The sequence below is a fragment of the Pteropus medius genome, unplaced genomic scaffold (genome assembly GCF_902729225.1).
Source record: "Pteropus medius unplaced genomic scaffold, Ma_sr-lr_union100, whole genome shotgun sequence".
Lineage (NCBI taxonomy): Eukaryota > Metazoa > Chordata > Mammalia > Chiroptera > Pteropodidae > Pteropus > Pteropus medius.
The window spans coordinates 20,260-36,901 of record NW_024350400.1 but is presented as its reverse complement, the minus strand read 5'-3'; the positions used below and the strand labels follow the sequence as shown (position 1 = coordinate 36,901).

The following is a 16,642-nucleotide window of genomic DNA, read 5'->3' as shown; positions in this document are numbered from 1 at the left end:
AGCCCTTAGATATGTGTTTAATTGTTTAAACACCCTCAGGCTGCAGCTATGAAGATAAGCTAATAGGTCTCTTTTACAGAAAGACTTAGCACTTCAGTTTGTTGAGTCTTGCTGGTTAAGAACTTTTTCTCAGTTGGTTACAGTCCTGTATGGACCTGTGAGCATAAGCCCCACTGGCCACCAGAGCCAGGTGACCTAAAGGTGTTCACTGGGTGGCAGCTGCAAAAATCAGTGTGCCAGATGAGGGTACAAGCTCCTTTCTGGGAGATACTAGTGAGCTGAAACAAGGCAAAGGGAGAGTGCAAAGATGACACCTGCTGTCCGCTGTCTCAAGAGAGTACTTCAGTAAGCCACTATATGTATGTTAAATTAAATGCCTGCCCCTCAGGCCCATGCTTTAAGGTAAGCAAGTAAACCTTTTTCACACAAAGTCTGGGTGCCTTTCAGCTGGCTTTTGGTGCTAGGCAAATCTGCTCACATGAATCCTTTAAGGACCATTTCTCAGTTTGCTATAGCCTTGTGGCTCTCCTGGCAGTGAGCACTACTGGCTTTCAAAGCTAGATGTTTTGGGGTCTCATCTTTCAGGTAAAGGCCTTAAAAGTTGGGGTGCCTGATGTGGGATTTAAACCCTTTGCTGTTCAGGGAGAAGCTTGTGGTTTTGAGTTTCCTATTGATTATGGGACACTACACCGCATTGAGTGTTGGATTTATAGAGAGATCGTGTCTTACTTAGACTCTCTTACCTGCTTGATGTTTGGGTTTTTTTTTTCCTTTTACCCAATGTGTAAGAGTTGCTCAGGTAATTCTTAGGTTTTGTTTTGTTTTGTTTTGTTTTTTCACAGAAATTTGTTCCATATGTAGCTATAGATTTGGTATGTCCATGTGAGGAGTTAAGTTCAGGATGTTTGTATGTTGCTGTCTTATACCAGAACCTTGAAAGAATGAATTTTTAGCAGTCAATTTTTAATACTGGTCATGAAAGATATTTTTGGACTTGAAATTGCTCTTGCTGCCTCTTACTCCAGTACAGCTATCAATTTCCCCCTCAAGTATGCTGAATCCAAATCTTAACAGTTTCTAAATGACTGTATCTAAACTGTAGAGGTTTTACTTTATGTAAGCTGTGTGCCTGCCACCTTGCAAAATAATAGTCATCGTAATTATTTTTAAAAAGACACAATAAAAGCACACATTCTTCTTCATCTTCCAGCTACATATTTTTTTAATTTATTGTAAAATAAATTGACATTATACTCAGCATAAATGTTGTTTCTTGGCAACATGTCTATACTCTAGTGGCAGTTTTCAAAATAATGCCTTACTTTTTGCATAGTAATATACAAATGTTTTATCTTTAAATTTCTCAAAGTTATATCTACATATTTCTACCCTGTGGACAAAGGAATTAACACAAAGATGTTAGTGACTTATGTCATTCCAGCCATTTTCCTCAGAATATCCATCTTGATAAAGAATCTTAAAAATTTTGAACAACCTCTTCCTGGAATGTCCCAACTTGTTCTCAACTAGGCAGCTTTTCAGGTTAGGATTGTGGCTTTTATCCCTCATCTCCTACAGTCTTTCCTTCCCTTCTCTGTCATGCCTGTCCAAGGAAAGGAGGAAGCCATGTGAGTGCTGGATATAGATGCTGCTGGGCCCTCCTCAGCAACACAAACTCACTGGAAACATCACCCATTTCCAAAGTTCACTAGGTTGGTTATAAGCTAATTAATCAAAGATTGTAAAATATTCTCAGCCCCACTCTGAATTATGAATAAGATCCTTCAGGCCTTGAGTCACTCAAATTCCAATAAAAAAAAACAGCAGTGAAAAAATTAAAAACAGAAAAACACATATTTTGTAAAGGAACAACTAATATTGTTTGTTCTAAAACTCACCTACTGTAATGAAACATCTACTTCTTGGGGTTTTTATCTCTGAAATGGTTCGGACCTCTCTGGCACATTCAGATTGCATTTATTATTTGTATAATTTTAGCCTTATCTAAAACTACTGAGACCCTTTAGTGAGTTTTTTTGTCATTAAACAAATTTTCATTCCCTCTAAAACACTGCTTTACCAAGTCTTGGAATCATTTACTATTCTTGAGTATCTTTTGGCTTCTTTCAGTAAGATAAAGAACTATTTAAATAGCTTACGAAGACATAAACTGGGTTTATTTGTTTGAATGACAATTATATTAGTTTTGATTTCAAGTGAATTTTCATCTGATCTCTGGCCTAAAGAACAAATAAGTCTAGTTCCCAAAGAAATCTGTCATTTAAGTACCTTTCTGTCAGATAAATGTTACTTTAATTGAAATTATTTAATTTATGAAATGAGCCAGCTCACTTTTGACTACATATTTAACATGACTGGAAGATAGAATTTTCTAAGAAAATAGCCAGACAGGTTCAAAATGTCTTACACATCAAAGCAGATTGTTTTTTGGTTTGCTCTGATGCCAGGCCTCTTGGGTTCAAATCCCAGCTCCAACATCTATGTGTTAAATGCCCTGGGTTTATTATTAGGTAAGCTCTCTGAATCTCCATTTCTTCATCTGCAAGTGGGGATGGTAATTAATATCTTCATTATTGGCTGCGGCTTGAGTTAAGGATTGAGTTACTATAGGTAAAGTAAAAATCTGATTTTGTAACTATTTTTGTCTAAGTTTTGTTTTTAACCATTCAGAATAAAAATCTGATTTTAGTGTGTAGGTTTTTTTATTTAATCATGTCAAAGAAACCAAAGAAATTGAATTATACCAATCAGCCATATAAAGAAATCATTTTCATGTGCATTATTAATGCTTGGTTATCCCAAAGTGATGTGGATAATATAAAAGAGCCACTTTTTAATGTGTTTATCCAAGGTTAGCATTATGTAATTATTTGAAATCACATATATTTTTTTTTTAGATAAAATTAAATGGGGGAAAAGGAGATGGTGATCTAAGAGATTAGGAATTAAGAGGGGAAATCCTCATCTGCAGATAAAAGAAAATTGAGTACAAATGAGATACTTGGTAGGGCTCCATAAGAACATGATAAAAAAAAAATTTATTCCTAGAAGTGATGTCAGTATCATGGGAAAATGAGTCATTCCTTTGTCTCTCACCTTTAAATTACAACCAGTAGGACATCTATAGCCAAACATAGGATCCTCTGCACAACACACCAGGATGCCCAAAAGATCCGTATACCTGAAGGTGGGCAGATTGGACCTCATGGAGTGGGTGGAACCAGAGGAGCAGCGGTGGCAGAGCGCATGACCTGAGGTTCCAGGAACTATGGCTGCACCCGCACCCCAGGTACCACACCATGGCGGTAGCACCTGCAACCTCAGCTGTCCCACCAGTGGGGGCTGCACCCAAGACCCTGGTGCCCATAACAGCAGCTGTGCTTACAACTTGAGGCTGCAGGAACAGCGATGGCACTCACAACCCTGCAAGACTGACAGCAAGGCACCAATGACCTCAGAGGTACAAGCAGCGACAAAGGCACCAGTGATACCAATGGCAAAGGCAGTGGAGGGTGAAAAGTGCTAGCTCTCAAATATAAGTAGAGTCAACTCAGGTGTTCACTACTTTAGATATGCCAGAAGAGGAACAATTCATCAAACACTATGAAAAAAGTACAGTGATATAGTACCACCAACAGAAATGGACAGTTCTCCAGAAACTAATTTTAAAGTTATGGAAGTTTGCAATCTGATAGAAAATTCAAAATAGTTGTCATGAAGAAACTCAACAAGCTGTAAGAAAATTCCAAAAGACATTTTAATGAACTAAGGAATAAAATGAATGAGTACTTTACCAAAGAGATTGAAACTCTAAAAGAGAACCAAACAGAAATTATAGAGCTAAAGAACTCAAGAAATGAGATGAAGAATGAATTAGAAAGCAGTGGAAATAAAGCCGAGAGAGAATTAGTGAGCTCAAAGATAGGAATCTAGAGATGATTCAGGTGGAAGAGGAGAACTAAGATCTTAAAAATATGAAGAAACTCTAAGAGAACTATCCAACTCCATTAGGAAAAGCAACATAAGGATAATGTACCGGTATCCCAAAAGGAGAAGGGAGAAGAGAGCTTATTTAAAGAAATAGCTGACAGGACACCTAATTACCTCAATGCAAAAAGACCTTCTCCAAGACACACTAAAATTGTCAAAAAGTCAATGATAAAGAATTTTAAAGGCAGCCAGGGGGAAAAAAGTCAGTAACCTAAAAAGGTAACCCCCATTAGGTTATTAGCACGTTTCTCAGCAGAAACTCTACAGGTCAAGAGAGAAAAGAATGACATATTCAAAATATTGAAAGATATAAATCACCAGCTAAGAATATCCAGCAAAGTTATCCATTAGATGTGGAGAAATAAAGGTTTCCATGACAAACAAAAGCTGAGGGAGTTCACCATTACTAGACCTGCCATACAAGAAATGTCGAAAGGAGCTCCTTTACCTGAAATGAAAACGGAAAAGTATACAAAACTTTGAATAATGTAATAGAGAGAATCAGAAAATTGCAAAGTTACTTCAGAATACGATATTAATCACTAAAGTTTAACATAAAGGTTGAGGGAAAAACACATTAAAATAACTATTTTAATTTGTTAACAAACTCACAACAGAAAAAGGGACAATTTGTGACAGCAAAAATATAAAAGGAGAGAAAGAAAAGGGCAGAAACTTTATAGGCAAATGAAGATAAGACAGTATTAGCAGAAAAAGGACAATTTTATCTATGAGACATTTTACACACATGGTAACCACAAAACAAAATCTAGAGCAAAGACAAAAAAGAAGAAACTGAGAAAAAGTCATAGAAAATCACCAAACTAAAATGGCAAACAGAAATACAAGGGAAAATAAACAATGAAGATACAGAGCAAACAAAACAAAAGATATAATGGCAGTAGTAAGCCCTCATATATCAGTAATTACCCTCAATGTAAGTGGAATAGACTCACCAATCAAAAGTCACAGAGTGGCTAGATGGATTAAAAAACAAGACCCAACTATGTGATGCCTGCAGGAGACTCATCTGAGCTCTAAAGGCAAACATAGGCTCAAAGCAAAATGGTGGAAGATGATACTCTAAGCGAACGGTAGCCAACAGACAAAACAGACTTCAGCCAAAAAAGGTAATAGGAGCCAAAGAAGGACATTATATAATGATAAAGGGAACGATTCATCAACAACACATAACATTCATCAGTGTGTACATAAGCAGCATAAGAGCACCAAAATATATAAAGCAACTATTAACAGAATTAAAAGGAGACATTCACAGCAACGCAATAATAGTAGGGGGACATTAACACCCCACTCAATAAAATGAGTGTAAAAGGAAAGTACCTAAACAAAATAAATGCCACATGTGACAAACTGACAGCTTGTGTCATACTCAATAATAAACTGAAAGCTTTTCCTCTAAGATCAGGAACGAGACAAGGATGCCCATTCTCACTACTTTTATTCAACATAGTACGGCAAGTCCTGGCTAGAGCAGTCAGGCATGAAATAGAAATAAAAGGCATTCAAATTGGAAAGGAAGAAGTAAAACTCATTATTTGCAGATGTCATAATTTTACATATGGAAAACCCTAAAAGGACTCCACACACACACACAAAACTATTAAAAATAATAAATACAGTAAAGTTGCAAGGTGTCAAATCAGTATACAAAAATCTGTTGTTTCTATACACTAAAGTGAAAAATTAGACAAATTAAGAAAACAAACCCATTTACAACTGTATCAAAAAGAATAAAATACCTAGGAATAAATTTAACCAAGGGGCTGAAAGACCTGTACACTGAAAACTATAACACATTGTTGAAAGAAATTGAAGAAGACACAAAGAAATGAAAAGCTATTCAATACTCATGAATTGGAAGAATTAACATTGTTAAAATGTCCATATTACATAAAGCAGATTCAATACAATTTCTATCAATGGCATTTTTCACAGAAATAGAACCAAAAGTTCTAAAGTATTATGGAACTATAAAAGACCTTGAATAGCCAAAGCAATCCTGAGATAAAAAGAACAAAGCCAGAGGTATCACACTCCCTGATTTCAAACTATACTGCAAAACTACAGTAAACAAAAGCGTGGTATTGACAGAAAGAGAGCACAGTGATCAGTGGAACAGAATTGAGAGCCCAGAGATAAACCCATACATATATGGACAACTAATTTACAACAAAGGAGTAAAGAACATACAATGGAGAAAGCAAAGTCTCTTCAATAAATGGTATTGACTTGAACATGACCAAAAACTATAAAATACATAGAAGAAAATAGTAAGCTTCTTGACATTGGTCTCAGTAATATTTGTGTAGGTTTGACTACAATAGCAAGGGAAATAAAAGCAAAAATAAATGAAGCCACATCAAACAAAAGCTCCTGTGCACAGCAAAGGAAACCATCAATAAAATGAAAAGGCAACCTAGTGAATGGGAAAAGATAATTTGCAAATTATACATCCAATAAGAGGTTTACTATCCCAAATATATAAAGAACTCATACATCTCAAAAACAATTTAAAAAAAACCTGATTAAAAAATGGGCAGAGGATCTGAATAGACATTTTTACAAAGAAGACATATAGATGTCCAACAGGCAAGTTGAAAGATACTCGATATTACCAATTACTGGGAAATGAAAAGCACAAATGTGATATCACCTCACACCTGTTAGATGGCTATCATCAAAATGTGACAAGAAATAATAAGTATTGGAGAGGATGTGGAGAAAAGGGAACCTTCATACACTGTTGGAATGTAAATTGGTACAGCCATTATGGAAAACAATATAGAGGTTCCTCAAAAAATTAAGAATAGAACCAGCAAATCCACTTCTGGGTATTTATCTGAAGAAATCCAAAACATAAATTCAAAAAGATATATGCACCCCTGTGTTCATTGAAACATTGTTTACAATAGCCAACATATGGAAGCAACCTAAGTGTCCATTGATGGAGGAATGGAGAAAGAAGATACGATACATATACACAATGGAGTATTACTTGGTCATAAAAAAGAATGAAATCTTGCCATTTGCGACATCCGGACCCAGAGGGTATTATGCTAAGTGAAATAAATCAGAGGAAGACAAATACCATATGATTTCATTAATGTGGAAGCTAAAAAACAAAATAAATGAACAAGCAAAACAGAAACAAACTCAGGTATAGAGATCAAACTGATGGTTGCAAGATGGGAGGTTTGGGGAGATGGGTGAAGAGATTAAGAAGTACAAATTGCCAATTAGAAAAACAGTCACAGGATGTAAAGTATAGCATAGTCAATAATATTGTAATAATTATGTATGGTGTCAGATATGTACTAGACTTATAGGGGTGATCACTTTGTAAGGTATACAAATGTCTAATCAGTCTACGGCCATGCTACCCTGAACAAGTCCGATCCCGTCTGATCTTGGAAGCTAAGCAGGGTCGGGCCTGGTTAGTACTTGGATGGGAGACCACCTAGGAAGACCAGGTGCTGTAGTTGTAAAAAATAAAAAAATAAGGAATTGTAAGCTGATAAGGAAGGTCCTTGAAATTTCTGAGGTCAACCGAGGGTTGCCTCACCTAAAAAAAAATAAAGAAGAAAAAAGAAAATTAAAGTTCGTTAAATAAATAAATAAATAAATGTCTAATCACTGATAGATACCTGAAACTAATATAATGTATGTCAACTGTATTTGAAAATAAAAAAAAATATTTCTATAAGGGAAAAAAAGTCATAGCTGAAAATATTAATAACTGCAAGTCTATAAAAAAATTTTTGTTCTGACTCTTTTAGGAAGGCTCCAGAGTGAGCACCATAATTTACTTGTAATTTTTTTGTCGTGGAAAATATAGGCTGTAGGTTGTTCAATCCAACAAATCTGATTTGGGGATTTTGTTCATTATGTTGATAGAATCTAGACATTTGTTCATGTGATAGTTTACATCTTTCGATCATACTGATTTTCAATTTATTTTGTCTTTTATTTTCAGAAAGAGTTTTGGAACACCTACACAAAAGCGCAACAAGGAGAGAGTAACAGAGGAAGTGACTGGTTTCAATTTTACCTTACTTTTCCATTAATCTTTAGCCTCTTCTTTATTCTCCTTGTCGTTTTCCTGGTCTGGAGATGCTTCCTAAGAAACAAAACTCACAGACAAACAGTGACCGAAAGCCACATCCCTTTCCCTGAGCACCTTAATATTATTGATCCGTCCCTTCCACCGGATGAAGTGTTCGATAGCAGTGGATTGTCGCCAGGCTTTCTAGATTATGTAGTTGGGCGCTCAGATTCTGTCTCCACTCGCCTGTCCAACTGTGACCCTCCACCAACCTATGAGGAAGCCACTGGCCAGGTGAACCTTCAGAGTAGTGAAACAGAACCTCATTTAGACCCACCGCCAGAGTATGAGGACATCATCAGCTCCAATGCAGCCTGTGCCATTCCTATGGTGCCTATGGCCACCACCATCAAATGAAACTGCAGACTTCTTTCTACTATAATCGTTTTTAAAATACTAATGAAAGAACTTTCTAGCACTTTACCACTACATAACTGTGCATTGACTTATTGGACTCTGACAGCATACCACTTCACATTTTCTGATTTGTTTCATTAATTTTGTTTCCTACTATAAAATCATTATCTATGCTCATTTTTGCTAATGGAATTACATGAAGAGGGAAAAACAGTGGAGGTCTTCATGTAATTTGATGAGTTATACATATATGTGTGTATGTGTATATATGTGTATTCATGTATAAATACATACATGGCATGTGTGTGTACATCAACCCAGCATATGTGCAACTGTCTTAAAAAGCCATTAACTTCTGTTTGAATCACCTGTAAAGAGAACATTACTCACCAAAACTAGGGGGAAAAAAGGCACCAACATTTTGTGTAATAGATAGCAATATGCTGTTAAATTTTGAAAAGATGAATTTAGCATGTTTTCTAATTCTTACTGGCTTTTGTTAACCTCCTCTTTCTTCATCTACCTTAAAAGGAAAAAAAAAAAGTGCATATAGTCCATCTCGATTTTAGAAACATCTCAGAAAGAGACAGAGAGAAGGCACAGTAAATAACTTGCCTTTAGTGTATAGCTAGAAAATCATCAGTCATTAATGGCATTTGGCTAATTTTGTAGGAGAGATTTTTTTGTTGAGTGCATTCCCCTCCCCAAATTAAGCAGCGCTTGCTTATTATCTTTGGATGTTTCATGCTATTTGTATTAACATCTTAGTGGGGAGGATTTCCTGGCAACAGAATAATTTCTAAAGTAGATGTATGTATTAATAATAGGGAACAGATAAAGATTTCTCCTTTGCTCACTGGCGACAATAATTATTTTCTTCTCACTGTTTCATGGTCTTTTATTCTACTGTTTACTCCCTCACTCACCACCACAGAATCTTCGAGCACCTAAGAATTTAGCTAAAATTCTTAAAATTATTTTCCTAATGTTTTTATATAGATTGAAATCTTTGCCTCAAGATGATTAGGAGGCAATTCGCCATTAAATTAAGAACTGTGATTTTTTATATTGCTCTCCAGTTGGTGGAGGAAGATTGCAAAGTCTGTCGTGCCAGGTGCACAATAAATCTAGTTATATTAGCTTCACACAGATCTCATTATTGTTGCTATTTCATTTTTGTATTTTCATCAGACTTTTTTAACTACAAGATTTGTACTTTTCCCTTGGAACAGAGAACAGGCTGTGAATGAACTGCCAACATAAACTGGCTCAGAAAGAAAAAGTAAGACAGTTGTTTTCGTATGAAGTTCCATAATATATGCACTGATGAAAAATTCATTACATCAGTTAGGGAAATGTGTCTGCCACTCCCAAGCCTCCTTAGTGTTGGATAAAATGGTTGACGAGGCAGATAGAATGCAGATTTCAGAAGTGTCATACCGTGCTGCCTCTGTCTCTATCCCCACTGACCCTTTCCTCAATCTTGCCCTAGAACCCAAGGAAGGGGAAACGCTGGGGAGAATCCCAAACTAGGGGTCAGATGAAGTGAATTCTAATCCCATTCTGCAACATAATTGCTATGGTACCTGGGGAAAGACCCATACCTGACCCTCAAATTCCTGAATTCTGAAACAGTGATAAGATCATTTGTCTTACCCATCTCCAGTGGCTTCAAAAGGATCTAATGAGATGGTGTACGTGAAAGTAATCTGTAAGATGTGAAGTCATCTAAGTGTACGGTCATAGCATTGTTCTTATATTGCTTAAAGAAGAGTTTTCTTCCTGTTTCCCTAAAACCTATTAGAGTTTTCACATAGTGAGAAATAGAGTAGTCTGCTCCATAAGTGGCTAACATGTTCCTAATCTGAAGTTGTGGGTTATTAAAGTTCTGTCATTCTCTGCTCTATACCAAGGCTGTGCCAACTTAAAGATGCCAGCCAGCTTAGCACAAACAGGATTAAGCAAAATATTAGAAAGGGAACTAAGATGTGTATGTTTAGTTAGGTTTTGTAGCTTTCGTGAGCTAAAAATGAGTAACTCTTGACCTTGGCCTTAGCATAAATGGTTTTGAATTTGGCCATGGGTACGTGGTGATCACTGGCTCCAATTAAAGCTGAAAGTGGGACTGTTTGATCCAATGACGTGTGTGTGTGTGTGTGTGTGTGTGTGTGTGTGTGTGTGTGTGTGTGTGTGTGTGTGTGTTTATTTTGGTTTATTTTTAAATGAAAAGTAAGGCTCCTTCTGTGTGAATTTTTTAGGTCTTTAATATCAGGCCTTAGATTAAACCAGCAGTTTTCAAAAGTGTAGCCCATGAACAGAACCCCTGGGAGTCCTTGAGAGCCTTTCCATGAGATCAAAACTATTTTCATAATACAAAGATATTATTTGTCTTTTCACTCTCTTGAAAAGGAATTGAAAATGTAAAACGATACCATCTTCCCACAGATCTTTTTTCTGATTTAAAAAATATTTTTAAAAAATTTAAATCTTATGTTAGCATGTAATGGACTTTTTAATTTTTGAATGGATAAATACTTTAAAATTTTCAATTTTATTTTCAAATATGGCAATACTGATAGATGTCAACACCATAAACAAAAGCTGTTTGGTGTCCAGGATCCCCAGTAAATTTTAAGAGTATGAAGGGGTCTGGAGACCAAAAGTTTGAGAATCACAGGATTAGACAAAGGAGCAGAATGTTTTATTATTAAGTATATATTCTTGCAACTTTATTTTATATTTTAAACTCCTGATATTGGAATTAATGCTGCCTCTTAGAGATACCTGAATTGCAGTATAATAAGGAATGTTGGTCCTTGAAACAAAGGCAAATACTTAAACTGATCAATGACTACAGCTTTTTAAGAGTGTTGGTCAAAGAAAATGCTCTACTTCATTGTGATAACTGGTATCAGCCATTGGTCTGGCAGCATTTGTGTCATGATACCAGAATAAACAAAATACCACTTTCTTCAAGAAGCATTCTCTTAGGTTTGTTTGGTTTGGTTGGATTTTGGTTGGGGTTTTACATTTTTAAAAACCCTTTTGCTATCCTATCTGGCTTTATAAACCAAGTTTCTTAACATTGTTATAATTAAAGGGGCTGTCTGGAATAATATATATTTTTTATGCTTTTGCCTTTCTTACCTGATTGATATTACATTCACCTTTGATCATTTTTAATAAAGTTTTATTTTTGCAAATATATTTAGTACCTTTCTTAAGCAGTAACTAAATCGAATCAACCAATTTGCATTTAAATGAAAGAATGGCTTAATGGTCTTCCAGTGGAATAGTTTCCAAACCTCCACATGCAGTGGCTGTGTCTGGAATCCTAGAAATGGCACTTTCTGCCTCCCTGCTTTGAATGTCACAATGAAATCTATCTGTTTAAAGTAAATTAAATGATTTCTTCTTTCCCTTTTGATCAGTACAAATACAGATGCTTGATTTGTTTGATTTGTTGTTAATGATTTGATGATTGATGATCTGATACTATAACTGTGGAGATAGCTTTAACTTGGTTCTGTGTAAATAGCATGTATTTTGTTTCACATTTTTAAACACTTGGTTTACATTAAATTATGGTATTTAACTTTTTACCTTTATACTGGGTAAGGTTTTTCTTATGTTTCTATGTTTTTGGTATGCTAAATAAAGCTATTTTTTAAATCCAACAGATTTCTTCTACTGTATGTTAATTATTATATTATGGTTAGGTGACAAACATGCTGCATAAGCTCTTACTGTGTGTGTGTGTGTGTGTTTTTAAACTAGGTAAAATTGTTTTTATTTTTTTTCTTACAAACTTAGGGAATATTGCTCAGTTAAGAATCAAAAATTATCTGATGAAAACCTCAGAGTGTTCTCAGCAAGAAAGAAATTTCTGTAGTACTTTTGAATGATGCTGACATGATACAAGTTGGGAACACTTGCTCCAAAGGGATCAACTGAGCTCCCTTTTATAGTGTATTCTGTCAAGTACTGGTAATGGTGTTGTCTGCAGATACCAAGGAGCTGTTTTTTTCCTCAGCAGAACAGCTTACATTTGACGTTTAGAAGATGAGAAAGGAAAGCACAAAATGGAAACACTTGAGACCACAGGGCAGCTTCTTAAGTGTAGTTATCTCAAAAACTAAAAGCTGATGTGACATTAATCAAGCAAATGTAAATATAACTTGATCTTTATGGTTTAAAAAATTAAAATTACTTATATTCAAGGAATTTAAGTATATATTATAAGTCTTAAGTATCCATTTTATAAGCATAAGTCCCCAGAGTTGTCCAAAATATCATAACAAGGTACTTTTAAAAATATATAGCGATTTCTAAAACAAATTCGAGATTAAGACATCCATGAAACCCAATGCCTAGATAAAGACATTTCCAGCACCCCAAGAAGGCTCCCTTATACCCATCTCCTTAAAGATAACACTATTCTCACATCTGTTATAATAGCTAAATTTTTAAAATTTCATACTTGGTTGTGCCCATATGGACTTGCCTTTTTCCTTTTTTAAATTCTAAGGTATTTCAGAAAAATTCAAGTTGGAAGGTCCAGAGCTACTCTTCTATCTCTTGGCCCACCTTGAAATCACTGACTAGCTCTCTCTGAGCCTTTTTATACATACCTGAGCTCTTTGAGGACAAGACTTATGTTTAATCCTTTTAACTCCCTTGCCCAAATATATCAAATACCTAAAAGTGAGAGCTTTTTTTTAAAAGAATTGACTGTGAATTGACCAAAACGTCAGCTGTCCAGCTAGATTCCCTAATGCTTATCTTTCTGCTGTAATTCTTACCACCTGCTATTTCCTTAAACTTTGCATGGCATTTCATTTTCAATAATTTTATTTTATCAATTTCTATGATTTTTTTAGACTTTAAAACTCAGAATAATCTGATCCCACAAGCTTATCTAACCTTATTTCTTTCCATAGCTTAGTTGGTAGAGTTTTATAAAGTGCTTACCTTGGGTGAGACACTAAAGGGATTAGAACATAATGGTGCCTATAGCCCTTATCTCTGGGGATTTTACAATCAGCTTAAGCCTGGGATAACCTAATCTAATTTAGTGTAACGCTAATTCCACTCCAACTCAGATTTTTTTTTTGCGCAAAGTCCTATGGTATTTATAAGTCATGTATATCAGTCTGTGTTGTGATTTTTATAAGTTTTAGCAATAAAATTCTACTTTCAAAACATTTTTCATAGATCTCTAATATATTAAGCAGATGAGACCCTTCTGGTTGATTACAGAAGCGAGAAGCTTGGAACCTCACCATCTGTGACCTTTCAAGTCAATCCTCCCTAGTCCATATCACCTCTGCAAACAAAATTTAATGAACGTAATTGGAAAACCACTGTAATATAACATCTACTGATGTCCAATTTCACAATCTATATAAAAAATTCTACAGAATCTCCTCCACTAACAGAATGCTTAGAGTTGAAATTGCTCTTTTTAGTCCAATTGTGCCTAACTCACAAGTACACCATACTGGCCACCAACATACACTATTAAAATTATATTTGAAGAGAGAACCGTGGGATGTTAATAGTTCTGATTCTTTGTTTACATCATTTCCATCATCACGATACTTCTTGCTATATTTTCAATACTCAGACCTTTTACATGTATAGGAAATGGTTTAATATATTCATAAACCATATTTAAAAGTAAGCATACAGTGATGTCACTGAAAATAGTGTGGAGTAGGGAATTACAAAAGCATGTTATTCCACAAAAGCAGCAAATAAACTGGCAAAACTCTGGAAACTAAAGTTTATAGTAACCAGGCAAGAAAAAAACCTTTAACTTACCTTGGCCTTATCCACTGCTTCCTTCTCAGTAGCATCTTGGAAGACAATGGCCCACATTCCAGGTATAAATTTCTAGTAGTAGAGGCAACAAAATCAACCTTATTCTCAAAAAATTGAGGTTGGTTGTTTAGCAGTGTATTTTGGCTTTCTGAAGTACCAGCAAAAAGGGCTTGCCTTTATTTTGCCTTACTTGGAACTCTCCCAAGTTGGTGGCAACTACATTGTTGGGGGGAGGTGTCTTCCAAAATAACCTAAATGCATTAGCTACTACCAACTAGACAAGGGTTAACAGCTGGGGTAAATAATAGACAAACTGAAAAGCTTAGGAAGAAATGGTGGAGAATTAAGAGAGAAAGGAATTTGAAAAGCTCCCACAGAGTCTTAGGAATTGAGAAGGCCAAGCACATATCCAGAGCTGAGTGCATGCTCTAAAATCTGAGAAGGCTCTAAACTCTCACCTTCGTCTGACCTTTATGTTCCCCACAAACAGGAAGAAAAGGTTATAGTAGAGTTTTGTATTGCCTGGCTGGAAGTTAAAGGCTTGCCCCAATACACAGAGCTTATCTGCAAAAACTAGTATACCATTTGGGGTGGAGGTGGATTTTAGTTTAAGGAACTATGTCAAATCACTAGCTAACCACTGCAATAATAGAAACAAAACCTCAGTGGTCACACATGACAAAACAGACTACAAAATGAGTTAAAAAGTCACTAAAACAACAATTAGAACAAGTAGCAGAAACAAACTCTGAGAAGAGAGAATCTGATTTCTAGAGTCGCCATTCTATAATTTTAATAAATAGACCCACATACTGCTTGATACCCAGTCCTGACCACATTGGAAGCTTGACCAGATAACCCAGGTAACCACAGAGCCCACCCTATAGCCTTCATTTGGGCAGGAAACCATGCCAGCAGTCCTATTTAACTATCCAAAGAATCCCAAATAGGTTGAATCTGAATAGGGCTACAACGAGACAAGTTATAATTAAATTGCCAAAAGTCAAAGACAAAGAAATAATTTTGAAAGCAGTAAGAGAAAAGAGAGAAGTTACATACAAGGAAATCCCCATAAGACTATGAGCAGATTTATCAACAGAAACATTTCAGGCTAGGAGCAAATGGAATGATATATTCAAAATATTGGGGGGAAAAAAACTCAGCCAAGAAATCTATACCCAGCAAAGCTGTCCTTCAGAAATGGAAGGATAAAAAAAAAAAAAAAACTTTCTAGAATAAAAAAAAGGCTGAGAGAGTTCATCAACACTAAACCTGTCTTATAAGAAATGTTAAAGTGAGTTCTTCGAATGGAAGTAAAGGAATTCTAATAAACATTATAAAAAACATTAGAAGCTGGCGTAAAACTTACTGGTGATGGTAAATATATAACCAAAGTTAGATACTATATAAACTGTAATATCAAAAAAAATATGAGGGGGAGGAGAGGTATAAAGTTTAGAAATTCTGTTGAAGGTAAGTTCTTAGCAGTTTAAAATTAGATATTATAATTTAACGTATTTTATGTAAGCCTCATGGTAACCACAAGGGAAAAACTTCCCATCATTACACAAAAGAACATGATAAAAAAAAGTCGACTCATACTGATGATACCAAAAGATATCAAAACACAAAAACAGCAGGTTATGAACAAACTAACAATAGATCTACAAAATAACCAGAAAACAGTTAAGAAAATGGCAATATTGAGTTCTTACCTATCAACACTTACTTTAAACATGAATTAAATTTTCCAATCAAAAGACATAGGATGACTGACTGGATTGAAAAAAAAACAAGATTCAACAATATGCTTCTTACAAGAGACTCACTTCAGCCTTAAAGACACACATAGACTGAGAGCGAAGAGATGGAAAAAGTTATTTCAAGCAAATGGTATCCCCCAAAAAGCAGGGGTGGCTATATCTATTATCTATCTATCTATCTATCTATCTATCTATCTATATTCAGAAAAAATAGACTTTAAACTAAAAATAGTAAAAAGAGACAAAGGTCATTGTATAATGGCAAAGGTATCAATCCATCAAGAAGATATAACAATTTTAAATATTTAGGCACCCAACATTGGAGCACCCAAATATATAAAACAAAAACTATCAGACCTAAAAGGAGAAATAAACAGCAATATAATAATAGCTGGGGACTTTAATACCCAAATCTGAACAATGACAGATCATTCAGACAGAGAATCAATAAGGAAACAACAGGTTTGAACAGCACTATAAACCAAATGAAGCTAACACATATAGAGAACATCCTATGCAACAAAGGCAGAATACACATTCTTCTCAAGCATGCATAAAACAT

General features: G+C 35.2%; 1 protein-coding gene and 1 pseudogene across 4 annotated transcripts in view; both read left to right on the top strand.

The window, feature by feature from the left end:
- PRRG1 (proline rich and Gla domain 1) overlaps positions 1-10,632 on the top strand; it is an 85,061-nt gene extending 74,429 nt beyond the window's left edge. For all 4 annotated transcript variants that reach the window (XM_039840025.1, XM_039840026.1, XM_039840027.1 and 1 more), the window contains exon 4: positions 8,009-10,632. In XM_039840025.1, the coding sequence (XP_039695959.1) occupies positions 8,009-8,494 (486 nt within the window). In that variant the 3' untranslated portion in view covers positions 8,495-10,632. The remainder of the gene's footprint in view (positions 1-8,008) is intronic.
- On the top strand, positions 7,399-7,517 carry LOC120584341 (uncharacterized; annotated as a pseudogene).
- Positions 10,633-16,642: the final 6,010 nt, after the last annotated feature.